Below are 21,680 nucleotides of genomic sequence, written 5' to 3'. Positions count from 1 at the left end.
TAACAGGGTCTACTCTTCTGGGAAGGCTTTACACCAGATGTTGGAACATTGCTGTGAGGATCTGATTGCATTCAGCCTGATTATTGAGGTCAGATACTGATGTCTGATGGCCTGTTCTGGACCACCACAGCTCATCCCAAAGATACTGTACTGAGCTCCATCACTCCAATGCTGGGGGGCTTTTATACCCCTCTAACTGGCGCTTGGCATTGGGCATGGTGACCTTAGACTCATGTGTGGCTGCTACACAGCGTCCTATTCTATTGGCAATGCTTTTTAATGGAGATGCAGCTACCAGTAAGGGCCCATTTTATGGGAAACTGAATTTTTTTGATTGATTTGATTTGATTTAATCCTTTATGTAAATGTTGTTAAAGGTCCAAAATGTACTGTTCACTCCCCAGTCCAGACACATACGGAAACTAAGCTGCTAAACAGCCTGTTTTGAATTCACTGTTTTCGTGATATCAATAAAACAAGCACATTTACATATGTCCATCTGTTGAGCCTACGCGCAGCAAAAGCCTAGCAACACCTTAGCAACCACCTGGGATACTACAGCAATGGCCCAGCAACACATGAGCATCCACCTGGGATTTCACAGCAACAGTCTAGCAACATCTCAGCAACCACCTGGGATTTCATAGCAACAGCCTAGTAACACCTTAGCAACCACACAGGATAACATAGCAAAGGCCTAGCGACACCTTAGCAACTACTTGGGATAACATCGCAATGGCCTAGCAACATCTCAGCAACTACCTGAAATACCATAGCAACAGCATAGCAACACCTTAGCAACCACCTGGGATACTACAGCAAAGGCCTAGCAACGCCTGAGCAACCACCTGGATAACATAGCAACACTTTAGCAACTACCTGGGATTTTATAGCAACAGCTTTGTCAAGCAAACTTAACGTTTTTGGTACATTTGGTACATAAAATCATGTCAAATTCATTAGAAAGACTAAAGATATTAACAATTTGAAGTGTCTGAATTTACTAATAAGAAATCTGGATACTTCTGAACATATCATATATTAAACAGCATCAACATCACTATTTATGTTTGGACTGAAACAAATTTCAAATAATTAAAAAATATCATTTGGATCTATTTTTCAGATTAGAAAAAACACACATTCAATCAGGTGGATCCAAGCTTTTGGCTGATACCGTAAGTCATAACATGCCTTGATAAGGTCCATAGCTGGTTCAAACACAGCCTCTACTGTTCTCGAGTTCTTTGGTCACACTACCTTCCACTCGGTGCTGTCCTCCAGCCTGTAGCGGATCTGGTACTTGGCCTGGAAGAGGAAGTCCTTGAGGGCTGGTGGCGTTCCCCAGCGAACAGTCAGCTGGTCCTCCAGGTCACCCACTCGGCTCACGTGGACGTCTGCCGGAGGATCCGTCGTCACTGGAAAAGGGACAGAGAAGAATGGAACTCAGCACAGCAGGAGACAAACTGATCATACAGTAAACCTCCTATGTGGAAATGATACTGAAGTGACCTGTAGGTTTCTCCTTTTTGTAAGTTTGCAGTCTCCACTCTAGGGCACCACTGCCCAGCATGTTGTAGTGTTTTCCCTGATCTACCTCAACCAGTTCTCAAGATTTTTCAACATGTCTGCATTAAATTAAATATCTAGGATGTAAACAAAGTAATTCAGAGTGGTTTGGTGTGAAACACTCTTTTCTAGAGAAACCAGGTCCGAACTGTTCACAGTGGTGGTGATAGGAACCAGACGTCTTAAGTGTCTAATGCCTCTAAAAGCTCCCTCACGTATTACATGAAATCATTACATGTATGTTGCCTGCTGCCATGTGACAATGACTGCGCTTCCATGCACTTAATAATCCGATCATAATCAGATTTCTGCAGTTATCTGATTATTCAAATGGTCATGTAAACAGCACACTCTGATTTCTTAGATCAGAGTACGGTCTAGAAATCTGATTAAGAAATCCAATACACTGGATTTCTGAACTGGATTTTAGCTCAGTAATCAGATTTCTCAGTGCATGTGAACTCTTACTCTGATTTCTTTCAGATTTCTCAGTCTGCATATGTGTGAAAACAGACGGCGGTACTGGAAATATGCAAGCAGCGTCGCGAGACACAGCAAAACACTTTTGGAGCGACGCTGAAATCGACTACATTCTTGATGAAATGAAGGATTTAAATATTCTTCATCTTCTAGATGTTCATATTTTTTTAGGTAAAGTGGTGCGATGTTTTTTAAAAAAGCTGCAGCATGAAGTTTGAGGTTTGTTTTACATTTACGTCACGTCTTCTGTGAGTTTATTGGCTGGCTGCAAAGCAGAAATCTCATCACTGTCTGACTCATGTAGACCTGGAGTTTCCCCATTATCTGATTACTCAAGTGCATGTAAAGGTGTTGATCAGATTACTGACAAAATCTGATTTTCTGCAGTTATCGGATTATTAAGTGCATGTAAACACACTCACTGTTCTCAGATAGATTTAAAATATGCTTTTGGCCTAAAAATATTTTTATAACATATTTATGGCAGAGATGTACATGCAGTGTGTTGTACAGCAAAACAATCTCCAGTGAAAACATATTTTTTGAGATTAAACCACTATTTTACCAATCACTGGTGGTTTTGATAGTAAATAAAATTGCTGTATTTGTGTTGCAGACATGGTGACCCCTGGTTTCCATCACCACCACTGTAAAGAAAGTCAGCAGAGTCATCAAAGCACTCTGAATGACTTAGCTTCCATCTCAACTATTGAATTATATAGAAATTTTGACAAACAGCTTCTTGCTAATACCAGATTATACCTTCAATTGTATTAAAGTATCTTATGTTGTATGAAGAGCAGGTTTTGCATAAATAATGATCTGACAGTTTTCTTTTCCAAACTATTATTAAAAGCATTATTATTATAGTTTTCATTATTAAAAACTATTTTGGGCCAAACTTAGTGGAGATAAAATGTGTGTGAATTGGTATGATGCCCAGTCTAGAACCCAATGTTCCTTCAGTTTTGCTATTTTTGCATAAAGAAAAAAATGTCAGCTTTCTATTTCATTTCTAAGCTGTTGACACAGAAAGCGCAGTAAGTTTTAAGGGTGGGCAATATGCCGATATTTATCATTATCGCAATAAATTACATCACGATATGCTTTTCCGAGTCATCGGTACTTAAAGAACTCTGAAAAGCATAGTTGATACAAAGAGTGTATAATTAGTATTTAAATTTTTGAATAAATGTGAATTTTGGATTGTATTTTTTTAAATGAGGCACTACTGGTTCATTGTCTCTTGCAACTTATTAAACCTCAGTAAACCAAATATTGTGATGCATATCATGTATTTTGCAAATGTCTTGCAAAAAGTATTGCAATGTTATGTTCTTCCCATACCGTCCACTCCTGCTAATTTCCATTTGGCGTCTCCAAACTTTTGATGGGCAGTGTATATAATAATATATATCACTATTATGTTTCTGTGCATTATGTTATATCCATATGACACAAAAGCTGATGGTAAGATCAGAAAAAATATTGATCAGCTTTCTGTTGGGTAGCTAAGCGGAGGCGTTAGGTGTGGTGGGTGCGTCATCTTTCTGGCATCATTAGCGCAATGCATGCTTTACTCCTCCAGCTGCTGCTCGCCTCCAAACCTGCCTCTACCTCCAGGTGTGGCGCACATACCGGCGAACGCGGGCCAGTTATTGCATGGCCGAGCCTAAGACACAGTCTGCTGTCTTGCCAAGCACTAATACTTCCTGAATTAAAATGATATTTCTGAAAATGAGTTAAGTCTGTTTTTATGAGAACATCTGATATTTGAAATTTCCAGTCTGAGGCTGGCTTGGCCGGCGCTCAAAGATAACACCATCCGAAGGGTTTTATGGACAGTCTTGGAGTCTTCCTTTCATGGCGCATCACTGTTTAAGTGTGGCCCGAGGCGTGCTGCAGCATTCGGATTAGCCAGAGTCTCGTAAACTTCCGTTCTCACGTGAAAAAGCCCTGAACGGGGGCGGAGAGAGCGCATGTGCGAGGAGGTGTTGGTGGGGGGTAGCTGAAACCTTCAATGGAAAAGAGGTGGGAGTGGGGCGATTCGTCACGGACCCCACCCTGCTTTCAGACACCTGGGGGCGGCGTGCGGAATGGAATGGGGTCAGAGTTCACTCACCCACGTCTAGGATATCCAGGCTGATGACGTCCGAGGTGGCGCTTCCCAGCTGGTTGGAGGCCTCCACCCAGATCTCGTAAGGCGTGAAGAGGGCGAGGTCGCGGGGGATGTAGCACGTGTACGGCCCTGCGCTGTAGTCCTCACACTCCTTCTCCTGCCCGTACCACCTGCAGGAACATAGACCAGTTTTAACGCTCTTACGCACAGCAGTGGAAGCTGTACAGTGCTGGACATGACAGTGCAAAAGTCATAGAACACCATAACACTACACATTACCACTTTTTTCAGTATTCAGTGTCACAGTTTTCATTCTTTTCAGTAAATTTCATTTTTCAAAGAAACCTGCAGGGACATTTTTCCACATCTCCAAAGTTCAGTCTTAGAAGTTGGTTGCTTTTTCTGCTTTTCATGATCCAAATAATCCCAAACACATTCACTGATGTTGGGGTCTGGACTCTGGGGTGGTCAGTACTTCAGCAGCTTCTTTGTTTAATTCACAAATGTTCTCCTTTATTGTCTGTTTCCTTTTCTCAGTAAGGGCTTCTTGAACCCACATTCGTAGCGCTGAGTTGTCTTCTCACAGTGGAAGGATGGACAGAAACACCTGTGGATGTTTTCAGATCTGAAGCAGCTTGATTTTCTCCTCTCTCTCAAAGATGAAAGCTTTAAGTGCTGTTTATCTGATAGGGACAGTTTTGGTGTCTTCCACGTCTTCCAGGTGGTTGTTAGGAGGCCTGTTTTCTCATTGTTTGTACTCCAGTTTTGGAAACTTGTTTTTTCACTTATTGTCCCTTGACTCTCCCCGTTATTATGCAAGTAGGTATCTTATATCCAATATCCTAAAAAAAAATCTCCTAAAAAGTGGCTTTGGAATGCAAATTAAAAACATAACTAGCCATGTTTTATTACACACCCTCTATAACCTAATAATTGAAGTCCCTGTAGTTACTGAATAACGAGCCTTAGCATGGAATGTTAAGGGGTGAAATAAGAGTCTCTGACTTTTGCACAATACTGTATACTACTACCAATAATAACATTCACTTTGACATCCTTTTACCTGGGTGCAGATTCCGGTGGGCCATTTTTACTCTTGTTTGAGTGAGTCTCTATGCAGAGACTCACTCAAATAAAGACATTTTTTATATGCAACTAAAAATCTCTTACACCTGGAATTCTTATGCAACAGTAATTTTCATGACCATAGGGATGGTCACTGGTTGGGATGCAATGCTGTACAACCTGTGTAGCACATCCAGTTCACTGTTAACCTACGTTTTAAATGCAAACAGCAACGAGAGATCTGACCACTTTCCTTCCTTATAGTAGAGAGATATGCTGAAGAGGTGGAACTGACCACAATGATGATGCTATGTTGACAGTTTCACCCCTTAACACCCCTGGTACAAAAGATTCAAGGGTTCTTCAGTAAAGAAAATGGTTCTATATAGAACCATGAACACTTTTTACATGATTGAAGGGTTCTTTGCATCATAACAGGCTTCTATGGATTGACAGAAAATGTGCATTAATGTGCTAGATAGATGGTTCTGTATAGAATCTATATGAAATATAGCACCCAAAAGGGTTCTCCTATTGTTACAAGCTTGACACCTGAACAAAAGAAGACTTTTGTGTGCTATATAGACCTATTCAAAAAGGTTCTATACAGAACCATGTACAGCACGTTCTCCATCAATCTGAAGAACGATTTCACATGCAAAGAACCATTTAATCATGCAAAGGGCTTCTTTGAGTGTTCATGGTTCTATATAGAGCCATTTTCTTTACTAAAGAACCCTTGAAGCACCATCTTTTAAGAGTGTAAGTACTGAATAATAAGCCTTAGAATGTAATAATCCTGGGGTTTTAAGGGGTTAAAAAGAAGCGTTAAAATCTGAAGCAAGACTGATGTTCATGGACGTTACTGTTATCACAACGCAAAACATTTCACACGCACATTTTCTAAGCCGCTTATCCTTCTGGGTCGCGGGGGGAGCTGGAGCCTATCCCAGCGGTCAACGGGCGGGAGGCAGGAAAAACCCTGGACGGGGCAAAACGTTTCAGTAAAGCAAATTTACCCCAAACGCAACCAATCAGCCAAGGCATGTTTGGTGCCTGAACTTTCCTTACCTTTGCACTGAAGCTACGCGGCTAAGGTAGCTAAGTAATTGAAGCTTATAGCCACTAATTAGCATCATTCAAACTGCAGGTCTAAACCTGCCAATTCTCTGATGAGTTGAATCAGGTGTATTTGAGCAGGAAAATCATCTAATTGTGCAGGAATCTGGCCCTCCAGGACAGGAGTTTCCCATCCCTGCTCTCCACCTTCATCACTAACCAATGACCAAGACTCGCCAACCTTCCCGAAAGAGCTGTCAGTACAATTCCGCAGCATATTTAACAAATTCAATGTGTGGCAACTTGAGCACATCAGTCCTGGTGCTTGAATATGTACACAAACAATGAAAAAGGAATCTGGAGCATCACAATATTAACATTGGCATTGCCTTTTTTTGTTGAGTAACCTCTTTTACAGTTCAACGGGATTAGCAAAGAGCCGGTTTGAGCGCTTCTTAAACATTCCCAAACCGCCCTCGGGATAAAAGAACACTGCGTGTAAAAGTGTGAATGTGGATAATAATAAAGAGAGCATGGCATATTAACTGGCTCCTACCAACCTTATTCATTATTAGCAACAACAGGCTAAACCAACGCCTGATTGAGGTGTAGAAGCACCGAGCTGAGTGGGATCTGCAGCACATACCTGAGCTTGTATTTCAGAGTGTATTTGGTCTTGATGAAAGTTTCCCCCTGGCCCCCAGGAGCCCATCTGCAGGTGAGGTCTTTTGTGTTCCTGGACCAACAGGTAAGGTTGACTGGCTTCTCAGGCGGCACTAGACAAAGAAAAGAACACCGGGTTATAATGGTGTCCTAGTGGAGGAATACAAAAGCTGAGTCTTTCTTCCTAAACACAGATGATGTCTATGAGGTGGTCTAGTGTTTGCCATTGCTAAGGCCTCAACACTTTACCTAAGATGTATTTGAAGCTAGATCTGCCTGCAGTTTAGATCTCTGAGCTCACAGCTATAGACTGAACTTTGTTTCTTTAGGAAACTTTTCAGTGAATTTAGAAATCTCAACATTTACATATGTTTATATTCATATAATGCACAATGAATTTTAACAGCCAGTTATATTTCTGATTTCTTGACTGCCAAATTGGCTGATGGTATAAATATATATATATATATATATATATATATATATATATTATATATATATTACACACACCTGCTCGACTTTGTTTTTCATCTATACTTGTGATAGCAGAGCACCAGTTAGTTGAATGGAACCTGTACTGGGGTGTTAGCTAGAAGAGAGGAGCCAGCTAGCTAGGAGGCTACAGCTCCAGACACCACATAACAGGTTATTACTTCATCAATATAATTTCATACAAATGGTCATTTTTATAAAAGTTCATTCTGTAAATTTCTGTATTTAATAGTTATTATATGTCCACTCAGACCTGCATTTCGCTGCTGTCGGAACAAAACCTCATATTTCCATTTTTGTCGTTTTTCGGTTTTTGACATAATTTGAAAATACCCATTGCCGTTTATATTGTGTGTAAATTTCACGAAGAATTGACTCACAGAAATGGCCTAAATATACTTGGAAAAAGGTCTGGTTCTATTGACTTACATTAAAAGTAAAGTATGTTTTTGCCTTCTCCTGTAAAGTTTTAATTTTGGAGATATGAGGTTTTCTATCAGCTAAAGTTGCAATATAAATAACATTATTTGCTCTTTAATGGGCCAAACTGGCACCATAAATTAAAAATCATAAAATAACATAAATCAAATCAAGTGCTATATTGAAAGTAAGAGGTAAATGACTTTTTAGTGAGTCATGCATAATCATGCTATGACATTTTGGTATATGCATAGCAGCAGCATTCAAACACAAATGAGCTGGCTCACATTATTTACGTAATAAATTTGCAAAACATATCAGCCAAAATAAATAGAATGAATTAGCCAAATGATGATTGCTGATCATGTGTTCGAGGCAAAATCTGCCAGTTCCCATCTTGGCCAATTCTGATTATGCTTACCTATCAAAATGTTTATGGTATGCAAAATTAATTACTCAAAAATCAAAGCACTTTGCTATTTTCAGACTGATACATCAAAGGGTCCCATTTTGTATATATCGCTGCTGTTGGAACAAAACTTTGTATCTCCATTTTTGTTGATTTTCAGTTTCTGAGATCATTTGAAAATGCATGTTGCCCTTCACATTGTGTGTAATTTTCATGATGAATGGAACACAAGAAATGGACCAAAATGACTTGGGAAAAAAGTCTGGTTCCATTGACTTACATTAAAAGTAAGCAGATACAAGGTTTTGATCCGACAGCAGCCATATATAAAAATCTATGGCTTATCTTCAGATGGTCAAATTTTAATTCAAATATAAGCAAACTAGGGTTAGTGCTGTGTTTAGGTTTTGAGTTGGGGTTAAAGGAAATTTTCCAAGATTTGCAAATTTCAATCATTAACCCCTTAAAATCTCAGGCTTATTACATTCTAAGGCTTATTTTTCAGTAACTACAGAGACTTCAATGCAAACTGGTTGAACTATAATAAAACTTCCATTCAGAGGGTGTAAAATTCCAGAGAACCAGAATTGTTCACAGTGGTGGTGATAGGAACCAGACATCTGAGGCACTCAATGCTTCTAAAAGCTCCCTGAACAGAAAGTTAATACATGAAAAAGTTATGAACTGATCCCTGACACATTGTTTTGATAGTTTTAAGATCTGATTTTGGCCTAACATGTATTTATAAAGGCAGAGAGGTACATGCAGGGCATTGTAAGGCAAAATAGTCCCCAAAGAAAACATATTTTTCAGATTTGGAACTTTTTCCATCACTATTACATATAAACCTCAGAGGACTTGTGTAGGTTCACTGGTCATTTTCATTAGCAAATAAAATGGTTATATTCGCACTGTAGACATCGTGACCCCTGGTTCCTATCACCCCAATAGTAAAGAGCTGGCAATTTTCAGTACAATGGAGCATTTCACTTCAAAGTGCTCTGAATGACTTAGTTTACAACACAATTTTGTAGAACTTTTTAAAAAATTAAGGTTAGGGCCAGGTTTAAATATTTCGATGAATGCAAGTTCAATCATAAGTAAAATCTACAAAGTATCTGCAGTGGGGTGTCCACATAACACGTTCACCTCCTAGAACCACGCTACAAGAAAAAAGCCCGGGGAAATGAGGCGAAAACGCAGATCCTCATAGACGGTCTGAAAATAATGGCTTGACTTAAATATTTTCAACAACGGATGAGTGTTTTCAGCTGTCATCCTCGATTAACTTCAGGACGGGCGCCAAGATTCCATTCAACTGAGAACAAAAGGCAGGCAGTGGAAGTGTCAGAGCCTGATTAAGGCCAACAAACCCCGCAGATGAGACCGCCGAGACACATAGAGCTCTACTTAACGGAACACGGCACTTCAACATGCACACACATACACGGCCTCTCCACTCTCGGTCCTGCTCTCATTCTTCCTTTCTCACCCACACACTCTCTCCCTTCCCCGTTTCCCCCCTCAGACTGTCCTGCACTCACATGCGAGTGTGTGTGTGTGTGTGTGTGTGTCTGCCCTAGTAATTTTCCATATCACCACTGCACCGTCTATGCGGAGCATTTGTTCGGACTTACGTCGGCCAGTGCGCTCAGTCGGATTCGCCTGCTAGCTCTAATGGACCTCATGGGTGCCGAAGCGATAGTAGTAGAACTTAAACGACACATACAGAATCAACCATAGACTCTGCAAAGCCTTCATTAATTCAACTTCCTTTTTTTCGTTAATTCATTAACTACTAGTTTTTCATGAGGTATTTCTAATCAGAAGAGAACTACTTGCATAAGGAAGGAGAAAGGCCTGATTCCATTTCACCCCTTGCCCCTGCCACTTAGCCCTCAGCCCTCCGTTTCGCATGTTCACATCTAGGGGTAGGGTGTCCCGATGTTTGCTGAGATAGAGGGGTACGGCGAAGTGTTTGGGCTACATGGCCCTCCAGATGGAGGTTTTGCAGAGTCACACTCCAAACAGAGTGATATGAGAAAAAAGAAAAAACGGCAAGATGGCTGAACAAGAGACCAAAGAAACCCACAAATGTGAGAAATTTCTCCGTTCTCCTTAAATGGAGCAGCAGTTCCTCAGGTGTCAGAACTACTGCTCCATTTAAGGTGGAACGGGAAAATTCGAACAAGAATATCTGACTTCAGCTTCATATCACTGAAGAATTAGGGGTGGGCAATAATAAATAATCGCCCCTCTTTGAAGGCAGATGATTCCCTAATTGTAACTAAAGCCCAGCAGTGAGGAGCTGAACTTTACCCTCCTCTGCTAACACTGTAGACTGGCAGGGTCGCCTACAGAGCAACACTAGTAGCTGTTAGTGAAGTAATGGGTCTGAAAGGACGTGTAGCTGTAAAGAAGCCTCACTGAACTGAGAAAAGGAAATAGACAAAAAAAGAACATCTGCAAATCAAAGAAAGAAGCTGCTGGTGTTCTCAGAACAATGAACTGACCACCCCAGAGTCCAGAATTTATTACCACTGAATGTGAGGATTACTTGGATTGTCAGTAGTAGAAAGTGCAACCAACTTCTAACTTTGGTTGTATGGAAAAATATCCCTGCAGATTTCTTTCAAAAACTGAATGTAAGAAAAGAACAGAAGCTGCAATAAAAGTAAAGGCTGAACACATGAAATACTAAAATATGTGATCTTCTATTTAGTTGTTGAGACCTCTGTGTGATGTTCTGTTTAATATGTGCTAAATAATGAATATGTTGTATTTAATGGCTGCTTTGACTAGAATTTAAATAAATTAAGGTCTATTACTTGTAAACAGTACTGTATCCTAAGGGTCTTACATAACCTTCTGATTTAAATGGCCATCCATCGGCTACAGCTCTGAACCTCATGTTCTCAATGAACTGAACTCTACCCTCCAGGTCAGCTGACCCCCTGTCACAGTTCCCTTTCAGTTTGATCAATTCTTAAGTCAGTCAAATCTAATTCTCAATTTCCCCCTGACTCTAGATCTAGTTGATCAGCCCTGAAATGTGGGGTGTCCTCAAAGTTGGCCTCCTCAGTTTTGCACTGGAGCTAATGTAGCTTTGTTAAGTTTATATGGTACCAATTGGCATAGCACATGACTGAATGATCACCACTGTCAGGCTGTTAAGTAATCTCACAACTTTCTCATGAAATTTGGATTTTTTGTCCTTATAGATCAAGTGCAAAGCTTATAAAGCAAACTCCAGACACCATTTGGGGTAGACATGTGCCAATAGTCAGTAATACGGTATACTGCAGTATTCAACATACATAATACTCTCATCACGGACGCTTTTAAATATCGTCACTGCATTTTCTATTCACTAAAACCCAGAATACTTCTGGTTTCACAAGCTCCTACTACTCTGTCAGATTGTGATTCCGTGCTTTATTCGATGTTTGGACAGCTGTTTTAGGGTGTTATGGGTCTGACCGCCATCTCAGCTCACGATAAAGCTTGCAGTGTTATCCCTTCATATTTTTTGTGCTATCTAGAGTGCCAAGGGTACCAATCGAAATCCAGGGGAAACCAAAGACGTGATGCCCACCAAAAAAAGCATTCCAGAAATTAATGAAGACTGCTGCACCTTTACACAAGCAGCCACCAGAGAAATCTTTAGAATATGTAACAAACAACACATTATTGTTTTTAAAAAATGTATTAGCTTACATGTGTATTTTTGTTCTTAAAATAATATTGTGATAGGATAAACCATGATAAAAGATTAGTTAATTATCATATTAAACTATTATACTGCCGCATAATTTGGGTTGAGGGGCTTTTCAACAAACCATGACAGCTTCCTAAAACCTCTGAAGAGAAAATTATAGAGGTATAACAATGTATGTGACAATGTAAAAATGTGGCAATAAATAGTGGAGAAAGGACATTCTATTAATTCTGACATTCAATGCTACTGCATTGTTTAAAAAGCCCATATCTAACATTTTTCTTGTATTTTATTGTTTCCTTTAAGGTCCACTTATGAAATGTGTGGTTTTATGTACCAAATATAGTCATTATTCATTTTTCACATGACTATTTTTCAATGTTTCTGTCCCTTTATAGATATATAAGATAAATGAGCTCTGTTCTGATTGGTTGTCCTGCATTGTGTGTGAAAAAAAAAACATGAATGGAAGGTGCTAAACTGCTGTAGGATGAATGGGCGAATATATGTAAATTATTTTGTTCTCGCAATGTCACAGAAACAATGAGTGTTTACATGCACTCAATAATCCGATCATAATCGGATTTCTGCAGTTATCTGATTGTTCAAATGGTCATGTAAACACCACACTCTGATCTAGAAATCCGATAAAGAAATCTGATAAAAAAGAGCTGGATTTTAGCTCAGTACTCTTACTCTGATTTCTTTCAGATTTCTCAGTCTGTTCATGCGCGAGAACAAATGATGGTACCGGAAATAAACAAGCAGCGTTGCCGCGAGATGGCAACAGAACATTTCTGGAACGATGCTGAAACCAAACACGAAATAAAAAATGTAAATATTCTTCATCTTCTAGATGATGTATGTTCATATTATTAGGTAAAGTGGCGCGATGTTTAAAAAAAAAAGCCGCAGCATGAATTTTGAGTTTTACGTTACATTCATTTCACGTCTTCTTCTGTGAGTTTATTGGCTGGCTGCAAAGCAGAAATCTGATTACTGCCTCACTCATGTAGACCCAGAGTTTCCCATTATCTGATTACTCAAGTGTATGTAAACGTGTTTTCTGTTTTGATTTTCTGCAGTTATTGGATTATTAAGTGCATGTAAATACACACAAAATCGACTGCTTTTGCAACTTAGTATCCTAATATGGACTATATACTGGTACATTTTGAAACTTTAACAATGTCTGCAAATTACTTAACTTCAAAAAAGAGAGGGAAAGTGGGTTTTCCACCATGTGGGCCCTTATCGTATGCAAGTTTGCAAACAACCAGCACCAATCAACAACTGACACCAACATATTCATTGGTCAGCTGTGCAACAACATGGATACAGTCATAATTTTCCTTCATTCCAATTTTGTTCAAAATATCATGAGAATATCGACTTGTCAATCAAGTATAGACAATCGGATTGTGAGCCGAGCGTATCGTTACTCCCCTAGATACTAATCGATTTGTTTTAGGTTGTAGGAACTCCTACTTTATTACCCAAATAATCTAACAAAAGAATCAGCCACACATTCGCTTCACACACATACAGACTTACTGCCCACATAGAGGCAGGAGCCAGCCAGCACGTGGCCACTGCCGCCGTGGCACACCAGGTTGTCACCGGAGCGCTGGCGTGACCCACTCAGGTTTTTCAGAGTGACGCTGAGGACAGTGGGGCTCAGGATGCTGTAGGTGCTGCTGGGTAGACGCTTGCCATTTAGCGTCCAGTAAAGAGAGCCGGCGTGCAGGCCGTGGTCCGGGTTGACCGAGCATGTGGCCGTCAGGCTGGAACCAATCAGCAGGGCCGGATCCTGAGGATACACGCTCGCCATTGCTGGGGGTGGGGAGGGTGTAGAGACAGCATGTTAGAGAAGGAGAGATCTAAGCTGTGTTTGAATGACTAAGCTTTAGCTATAATCAGTGGAGAAATAGCTACAGGCAGTAGAAATGACATAACTTTAAATACAGCAGTGGGCGGCAATTAGCGGGAGGCAATCAGCGGGGTCCAAGCACCATGTGCTGGTATGAGGACTTATGAGCCAGTGTGAGTGCTTTTTGTAGAAAGGTGTTCAAAAATTCTCCGCAAAACAATAAATGTATCATTCAACCCTTTCATACTTAAAAATGCCACGAATTAGGTCTGCAATTATGAATGCTTGGCAATACATGCTGATTTAAACAACAATCATAACTGAGACATAAAGCTTTAACTATAGGCAGTGGATAAATAGCTATTGGCTGTAGGAATGAACATAACACAGCAGTAAATACAGCAGAGGGCGGCAAAAAGTAGGGTCCATGCACCCATATGAGGCCTTATGAGCCAGTGTGGCACATTTGGTAAACGGATTCTAAAAAAAATTCTCAGCAAAGTAATAAATGTAACCAACTTAAAGTGGTAGGAATTAAGCTTAGATTTGTGAATGCTTGGCAATACATGCTGGTTTAAATATCAGCTGTACAGTGTTATACGGCACAGCTAGATACCTTACTATAACTGAGACATAAAGCTTTAACTATAGGCAGTGGAGAAACAGCTATTCGCTGCAGAAATGAACATAACACAGCAGTAAATACAGCAATGAGCGGCAATAAGCGGGGTCCATGCACCATGCACGAGGCCTTATGAGCCAGTGTGGCATATTTGGCAATTTACAGATTATAAGAAATTCTCAGCAAAGTAATGTGACTGACTTAAAGTGGCATGAATTAAGCCTGGATATGTGAATGCTTAGCAATATATACTGGTTTAAATGACAATTGTACACTGTTTTACAGCACTCCTTCATACTATAACGTAATTGAGATTAAGTTTAGCCCAGACTTGTAAGTTACAAGTTAGGTTAAAAATAAAAATCTACATTGTCTGGGGGTCCCTGAGGAATGCTTTGAGAACCTCTGCCTTAAGGTCACTGAGACATAGTTAGGCGTTAGTACCGAGACTAAACTAAGCAGAGATACAAGACTACTTGTGAAGAATGTGACTGAGGTCTAATGAAAACCACACTATATCTGGCATGTGAACCAGAAATGAAAAGAAGCAGGAGCAAACAAAGAGGAGAAATGTCATTTCTTAGCTGCTTCTTGATCTAAATTGCTAACAACAATGACAAAATAAATCCAGTACGACTGATAAAAGAGCTGGTTGAAAACTGGACACAAATGTATTGTTCATGATGATGTGGCTGGTCGTGATGTTTATACTTGCTAATTGCAATAACAGGGCATATTACATCACATCATCTAGTAATGGTTTTACAGGGGTCAACGACGTATTTCATCAGTTTGAAGAATATGTTCCACGTTCCAAAGCTGTAATCATTTAAGTTTTCTTAAAAGCAGGATCCAGTGAAGTTTACTTCACCAGCAGACGACGCATTAAGGGATCACGCTTTTGGCCTCGGAGATACTGTTGAATCATGGTTACGTGTGGAACCGTTTCATCAAAGGAAAAGACGGAGTACGAAAATCAGAGTCGGCACAGAGAGCCCTTTTTACTTTAAACACTTTAACGACAGCTGCAATTACCCGTATTTATTTTATGTGTCCGAATAGGAAATGGGCTGTAAAATATCGCTTGTTTTGAAAAGGTCCCGTGAGGTAAGCCCCGCAGGCCTGTGATCACTGAAGAAACATTCTAAACCAAGGCAAACACACGGCAGCTCCCACTAAGCCCCGGCTTAAGCCACTGCCATCAACGAGGGGGTGAAAAATGGGGACCTGCCTCCGACATTCCTGCTCGCGGTGTCATTCGGCGCCGCCGCGTTAAAAGGACACTTGTGCCTAAGGTCTTTCTCCCCCTGCTCCGCTAAGTAACTCTGTTTATGTTAAACGGAGGCCCAGAGAAAGCCACTCTGGTGCTCTGGGATTCACACGTGAGATGGAAAACATGAAAAGAAGCGCCTACACCCCTACCATCCTGTGGCAACGATGGACCGATGCCACGTTCTTAAGGGCTGTTAATCCCTCGCCTGGCGAAGGAGGGTGTGAAAATGGCAAACCCTAATTGAGTGTAATTAGTCCCAGTCTTCGCTTTTCCTTTTTTTCCTCTCACACCTGTGCGTGCCACGAAAGGCCTCCTAATTACATGCGGCTCATAAGTGCCGTCAATCAGATTCGGTGTTTTCTATAAATTCTCTCATTTCTGTATAAACTGTAATTTTACACTAGGGATACATAATCATGTTTGATTAAAAAAAGGAAACATTATATAATATTATATATCAATATAATATATTTATGACGTATGTATTGTATGCCGTAAAAAGAAGAACGTTAAGGTGAAGCTGTGCTACTGCGCTGAGGTATCTGCATGTTATTCATTTTACTGCCTTTGTAACCAAAACCTACAGGTTATATTTCTCTGTAATACCAACACGGGTAGACTTTTTTCCTAATTTCTGCATTTTATAAAGGTTTTTGAGCAACAGCCATAGCAGACATGCACATGGACAATATTAGATATCGGCCCACAGTTATCATATATATCAGTGCATTCCTATTTTTAAACACACATGAACAAAACTGGTATCAAAAAAAGGCAAAAAAATTAAAAATATCTACATTAAATTGTGCTAAGGATTAGTTGAAGCCACACATGGAGACTAGGACAACAACAGGACAGTCTCCCCAATAACTCACCCCAGCCAAGGAGCTCAGAAACACCACTCCATGTCAAAGTTTTGTTACAGTTCATAAAACCGCACAGCGCATGTGGTAGATGAGTTACAGCCTTGAAATTCCCATACCTTGGCCAGTTTTTCCACCAGTACAATCCCCATTAATTCTTTAAAAATGATTTCAATTGGTTCAAACTGTTAACACACATGCAGAGCACATAATAATCACTTTGATGTCTTGAGCCCATTCCCAAAATTGGGAAGCTCATTGTGGTAGATGAGTTATGGCTTTAAAATTCCCATATTCCAATACTTTGGCCAGTTTTTTTTCCACCAGTATAACACCTGTTAGTTTTTTAAATGATTTCAATTGTTTAAAACTGTTAACATACATCCCACACAGTACTCTGATTTCCGACTTGAGCCAATTCCCGAAAATTGCGAAGTTCATTGTGGTAGATAAGTTAAAATTCCAATATTCCCATATTTTGGCCAGTTTTTCCACCAGGATAATACCTATTCTTTTAAAACGATTTCAATCGTTTCAAACTGTTAACATATATCCCACACAGTACCCACACTTCCGACTTGAGCCAATTCCCAAAATTGGGAAGTTCACTGTGGTAGATGAGTTATGGCCTCGGAATTCCCATATTCCCATACTTTGTCCAGTTTTCCACAATTCCCAAAATCGGGAAGTTCATTGCGGGAGATGAGTTACTGCCTTGAAATTCCCATATTCCCACACTTTTTTCCACCAGTACAATACCTGTTAGTTCTTTAAAAATGATTTCAGCTGTTTCAAACTGTTAACACACACACACATAGTACTCACTTTGCTGACTTGAGCCAGTTCCCAAAACTGGGAAGTTCATTGATGTTAAGGAGGATCTGCTGCGTGTCAGGGGTCTATTAGTCCAGGTTTTGGATGGACTGAGCTCAAACTTAAGCCCAACTCAACTTCACACTTATCAGAAACTGACTCTCAGCAGGCTAAGCAGAGTCCAAAGCGACCAAAGCAAAGAGTGAAGAGCACATGAAGAGCACACGCACTCACACACACACACACACACACTCACACACACACACTCACACACACAGACACACACCGTACTCACGGGTGAAGGACAGCACTCCGGGAGCACACAGCGTGAAAAACAGCAACCTAAACGTGGTCATGTTTGAGGCACATGGGCTGGACACGTTCCTTCTCCTCAGTCGCACAAATCCCATTGTGTTTCTTGTTGTTGTTGGGGGGGGGGAGTCGCCTGCCGTGCCTGTGAAGCTCCACTCTCGGTTCGCCAACGACTGATGCGAGTCTTTCGGACCCGAGTCGTCCTCACGGAGCCTTCAGTGACAGAAGGAAAGGTTCAGGGAATATCCACCGTGTTTGGACGCGATGTGGCGGGCTGTTCGTGTCCTTCGTTCCCGTTCTGGCATCGTTTTTAGCGCGCCGAGGCTTTTTAGCACAGCTTAAACGCATCCAAGTTTATACTTTCTCAAGCTCCTCCCCGCCATGTCTTCTTCCCACTCAGCACCTCCTGCTCTCTCCACGGCCTCAGCAGAGGTGGGTAGGAACTACTTCACTGGAGTCACCCGGTTTCATAATATTTCAGACAGATTTGGAGTGATTTGCGCTTTTCCTAACACTTTAACTCACTTTCAAGTGTTTTTGTGAGGAAAAGAACCGACTTTCTCCTCAGTTTCGTTCTCGCCCTTCACATTCAGCTCCTTCTGGGGTTTAATCTCAGTCTGTGTTCTGTTGGTTCAGCTGCTGGGCTCCTTTGCTGCTGCTCAAATCTCTCAGTTTGAAGCTTTAGAATTGTAGAAAAAGAAAGAAAGAAAGAAAGAAAGAAAGAAAAGAAAAGCAGGGGTTCCGAAAAAAATCTGACATTTTCTAACAAAATTAATGTTTCTACACTCATTGTCCATTTTTTCAGCTCCACTTTACGGAAGTCCAGAGAGTCCGTGAATTGTGGCTATAAATTTCTGGATTGTTATCTTGAGATCATGACTAAATTGTGTTGTGATCTCAATGTAACAACTTTTCTCAAGATCACAAGATAATTAAGTCGTGATCTCAAGATAACAACTTAGTGTCATAATTATCTTGTGATCTCAGTTGTCTTGTGATCTCAGGATAACTTTTGTTATCTTGAGGTCGCTCTATAATTAAGTCATGATCTGAAGCTTACAACTTTATTATCTTGAGATCACTATAATTAAGTCATGATCTCAGGCTTACAACTTTATCTTGAGATCACAAGATAGTTAAGTCATATCTCAAGATCACAAGATAATTAAGTCATGATCTCAAGGTAACAACTATGGTTATCTTAAGATCTGTCTATAATTAAGTCATGATCTGAAGCTTACAAATTTGTTATCTTGAGATCACTCTATAATTAACTCTTGATCTCAGGCTTACAACTTTTTTACCTTGAGATCACAAGATACTTAAGTCTTATCTCAAGATCACAAGATAATTAAGTCATGATCCCAAGATAACAACTTTATTTATCTTGAGATTACTCGGCAATTAAGTCATGATGTGAAGCTTACAACTTTGTTATCTTGAGATCACTCTATAATTAAGTCATGATGTGAAGCTTACAACTTTGTTATCTTGAGATCACTCTATAACTAAGTCATGATCTCAAGCTTACAACTTTGTTACCTTGAGATCACAAGATAATTAAGTCATGATCTCAGGCTTACAACTTTGTTATCTTGAGACCACTCTAAAATTAAGTCATGATCTCAGGCTTACAACTTTGTTATCTTGAGATCACTCTATAATTAAGTCATGATCTCAGGCTTACAACTTTTTTTAACCTTGACATCACAAGATAGTTAGGTCATATCTCAAGATCACAAGATAATTAAGTCATGATCCCAAGATAACAACTTTATTTATCTTGAGATTCTCTATAATTAAGTCACGATGTGAAGCTTACAACTTTGTTATCTTGAGATCACTCTATAACTAAGTCATGATCTCAAGCTTGCAATTTTGTTATCTTGAGATCACTCTATAATTAAGACATGATCTGAAGTTTACAACTTTGTTATCTTGAGATCACAAGATAGTTAAGTCGTGATCTCAAGATAACAAAGTTGTAAGCTTCAGATCATGTCTCAGATCATAACAATACAGAAAGTTATAACTACCTCATGGCCTCTCTGGACTTCCATACCACTGACCGTATAGGAGCACTTTGTAGTTCTACAGTTACAGACTGTAGTCCATCTGTTTCTCTGCATACTTTGTTACCCTGTTCTTCAGTGGTCAGGACCCCCACAGAGCGGGTTCTATTTGGGTGGTGGATCATTCTCTGAACTGCAGTGACACTGACCTGGTGGTGGTGTGTTAGTGTGTGCTGTGCTGGTACGAGTGGATCAGACACAGCAGGGTTTGGGGTTTACATTGTATGCTGATAGATCCTGAATGTACTAAGAAGCTCCACTGCAGTACTATGGGAAATCAGCAGTTCAATTGGAACTTATCAGGTTACTCCCTCTGTAACATTATTAGTACACAATTCTATAACCTAGAGCTCAGCCAGGCTGCATTGAAGTCCCTGTAGTTACTGAATAATAAGCCTTAGTATGTAATAAGCCTGGCTGTTTAAGGGGTTAACCTGTCAGCTGGTTTAGCCAAAGTGCCATAAATGTAAATGTACTCTTACTGGAGTCAGTGCTTCGTTGAAATAACAATACTTTTAGTGGAGCATGCTTTTAAGATACACCTCCTGCTCCTCTGAATTCCTCAGCCCACTCTTGAACTGAAAGGGTTTCCAGGAAAAATCTGCACATGAACTTGTTACCTTTTTTAAACGCAGCACCTTCTTCATATGACAAAGACCGGCTATGAGGTGGTATGCTCTGTGACGCATCTTATCCAGATTTCGGCGTGGCCATTTAAGAATGGCAGGAATGAGCAGGGACTCTTATTTTTTTGCTTCACACTGTGTTTAAAGAAAATGAATAGCTTTTTAATGCACTCAGAGTGGAACCTGCAGATATTACAGGCTTCAAGCTGTGAGTAAGCAAAGCATTTTTAATGAAAAATGAAGCACGGTGTGGGAAAAAACTGACAACAGTCTGGCCGATAAAGGTGAATGAGGCCTGAAACACAGCCTGTTTGTTCTGAAAAATGACTAACTGTAAAAGAAAAAAGAAAAAAGCATAATGAAAATCAGCTTGATCAGTGGAAACGGACCTCCTGGCCTCGGTGGCTGTCATGACCGCAGTTTGACTAATTGCAGCCACGGGTATTCTGAGGTGGAGGACTTGGCTAGTGACTCACTTGCCCAGCGAGACTGTATGTGCTGAAACAATAACCATGACGGCCGGTTCGTCCGCGGGTCAGCGAGCTACAATGCTGGCCATTATCTACTGTAGACAAGTCTCTTGTTCGGCTGGCTTTTACCGCTCGTCCCACGCTGGCCATGTCTGGTAAAGTGTGAGTGGACTTCCTTTCCAGTTATTAGCCCCAGCGTGCCCAAATAAGAAGGTTGCTATTCGAGGTCTTATGAATGGGGGCCAAGCACAATATGCCTCACAGAGTTATAGCTCTTCAGGGAAAAGCTGTGTCATTCATCTACAAATGAATGACATAGCTGAAATCTGGAAGACTGTGTATTTACAGCCCAGAAATTTGGTAGAAGCTCTGTGGAAACCACCTTTTGTTAGGAATCAGCCTGTAATTACCAATATCCCATTTTATATCTCTTTCAGGTCATGTGCAGCTTGACCGGTTGACTCCAAGTCTTCTTGTTCATGTGTACCAGTCTGTTGCAATTATCACATTAAACTGCACTAAACAATAGACCAAACACTTTCTCAAAATACCAAAAGTAATTACAAGGCACTTAACAGTAATTACATGGCTGTTGAGTTACAACTGAAACTGAAAATTATGGTAGGGGAAAGAAAAGCCACCATATGTGAGAGGATAATGCGAATGCCATCCAGCAATTCATCAAATTCAACATTGTCCTTAATTGTGCTGCTTGTATAAACAGACTACCCACTAAATGTTTCTTGTAGAAGGTAAAAGTAGGTT

At 40.3% G+C, this 21,680-nt stretch overlaps 1 protein-coding gene across 1 annotated transcript in view; it reads right to left on the bottom strand.

Annotated features, from left to right (window-relative positions):
• Positions 1-18,176, bottom strand: part of crlf1a (cytokine receptor-like factor 1a) — a 37,050-nt gene extending 18,874 nt beyond the window's left edge. The window contains exons 1-5 of the mRNA XM_036597790.1: positions 17,731-18,176; positions 13,549-13,827; positions 6,939-7,068; positions 4,172-4,338; positions 1,261-1,418 (exon numbers count right to left, since the gene is read on the bottom strand). Coding sequence (XP_036453683.1) covers positions 1,261-1,418; positions 4,172-4,338; positions 6,939-7,068; positions 13,549-13,827; positions 17,731-17,845 — 849 coding nt within the window. The 5' untranslated portion in view covers positions 17,846-18,176. The remainder of the gene's footprint in view (positions 1-1,260; positions 1,419-4,171; positions 4,339-6,938; positions 7,069-13,548; positions 13,828-17,730) is intronic.
• Between the last annotated feature and the right edge of the window lie 3,504 nt (positions 18,177-21,680).

Source organism: Colossoma macropomum, unplaced genomic scaffold (genome assembly GCF_904425465.1).
Source record: "Colossoma macropomum unplaced genomic scaffold, Colossoma_macropomum, whole genome shotgun sequence".
NCBI classification, from domain to species: domain Eukaryota; kingdom Metazoa; phylum Chordata; class Actinopteri; order Characiformes; family Serrasalmidae; genus Colossoma; species Colossoma macropomum.
The sequence above is the reverse complement of the archived record's forward strand: the minus strand, read 5'-3'. Positions and strand labels throughout refer to the sequence as shown.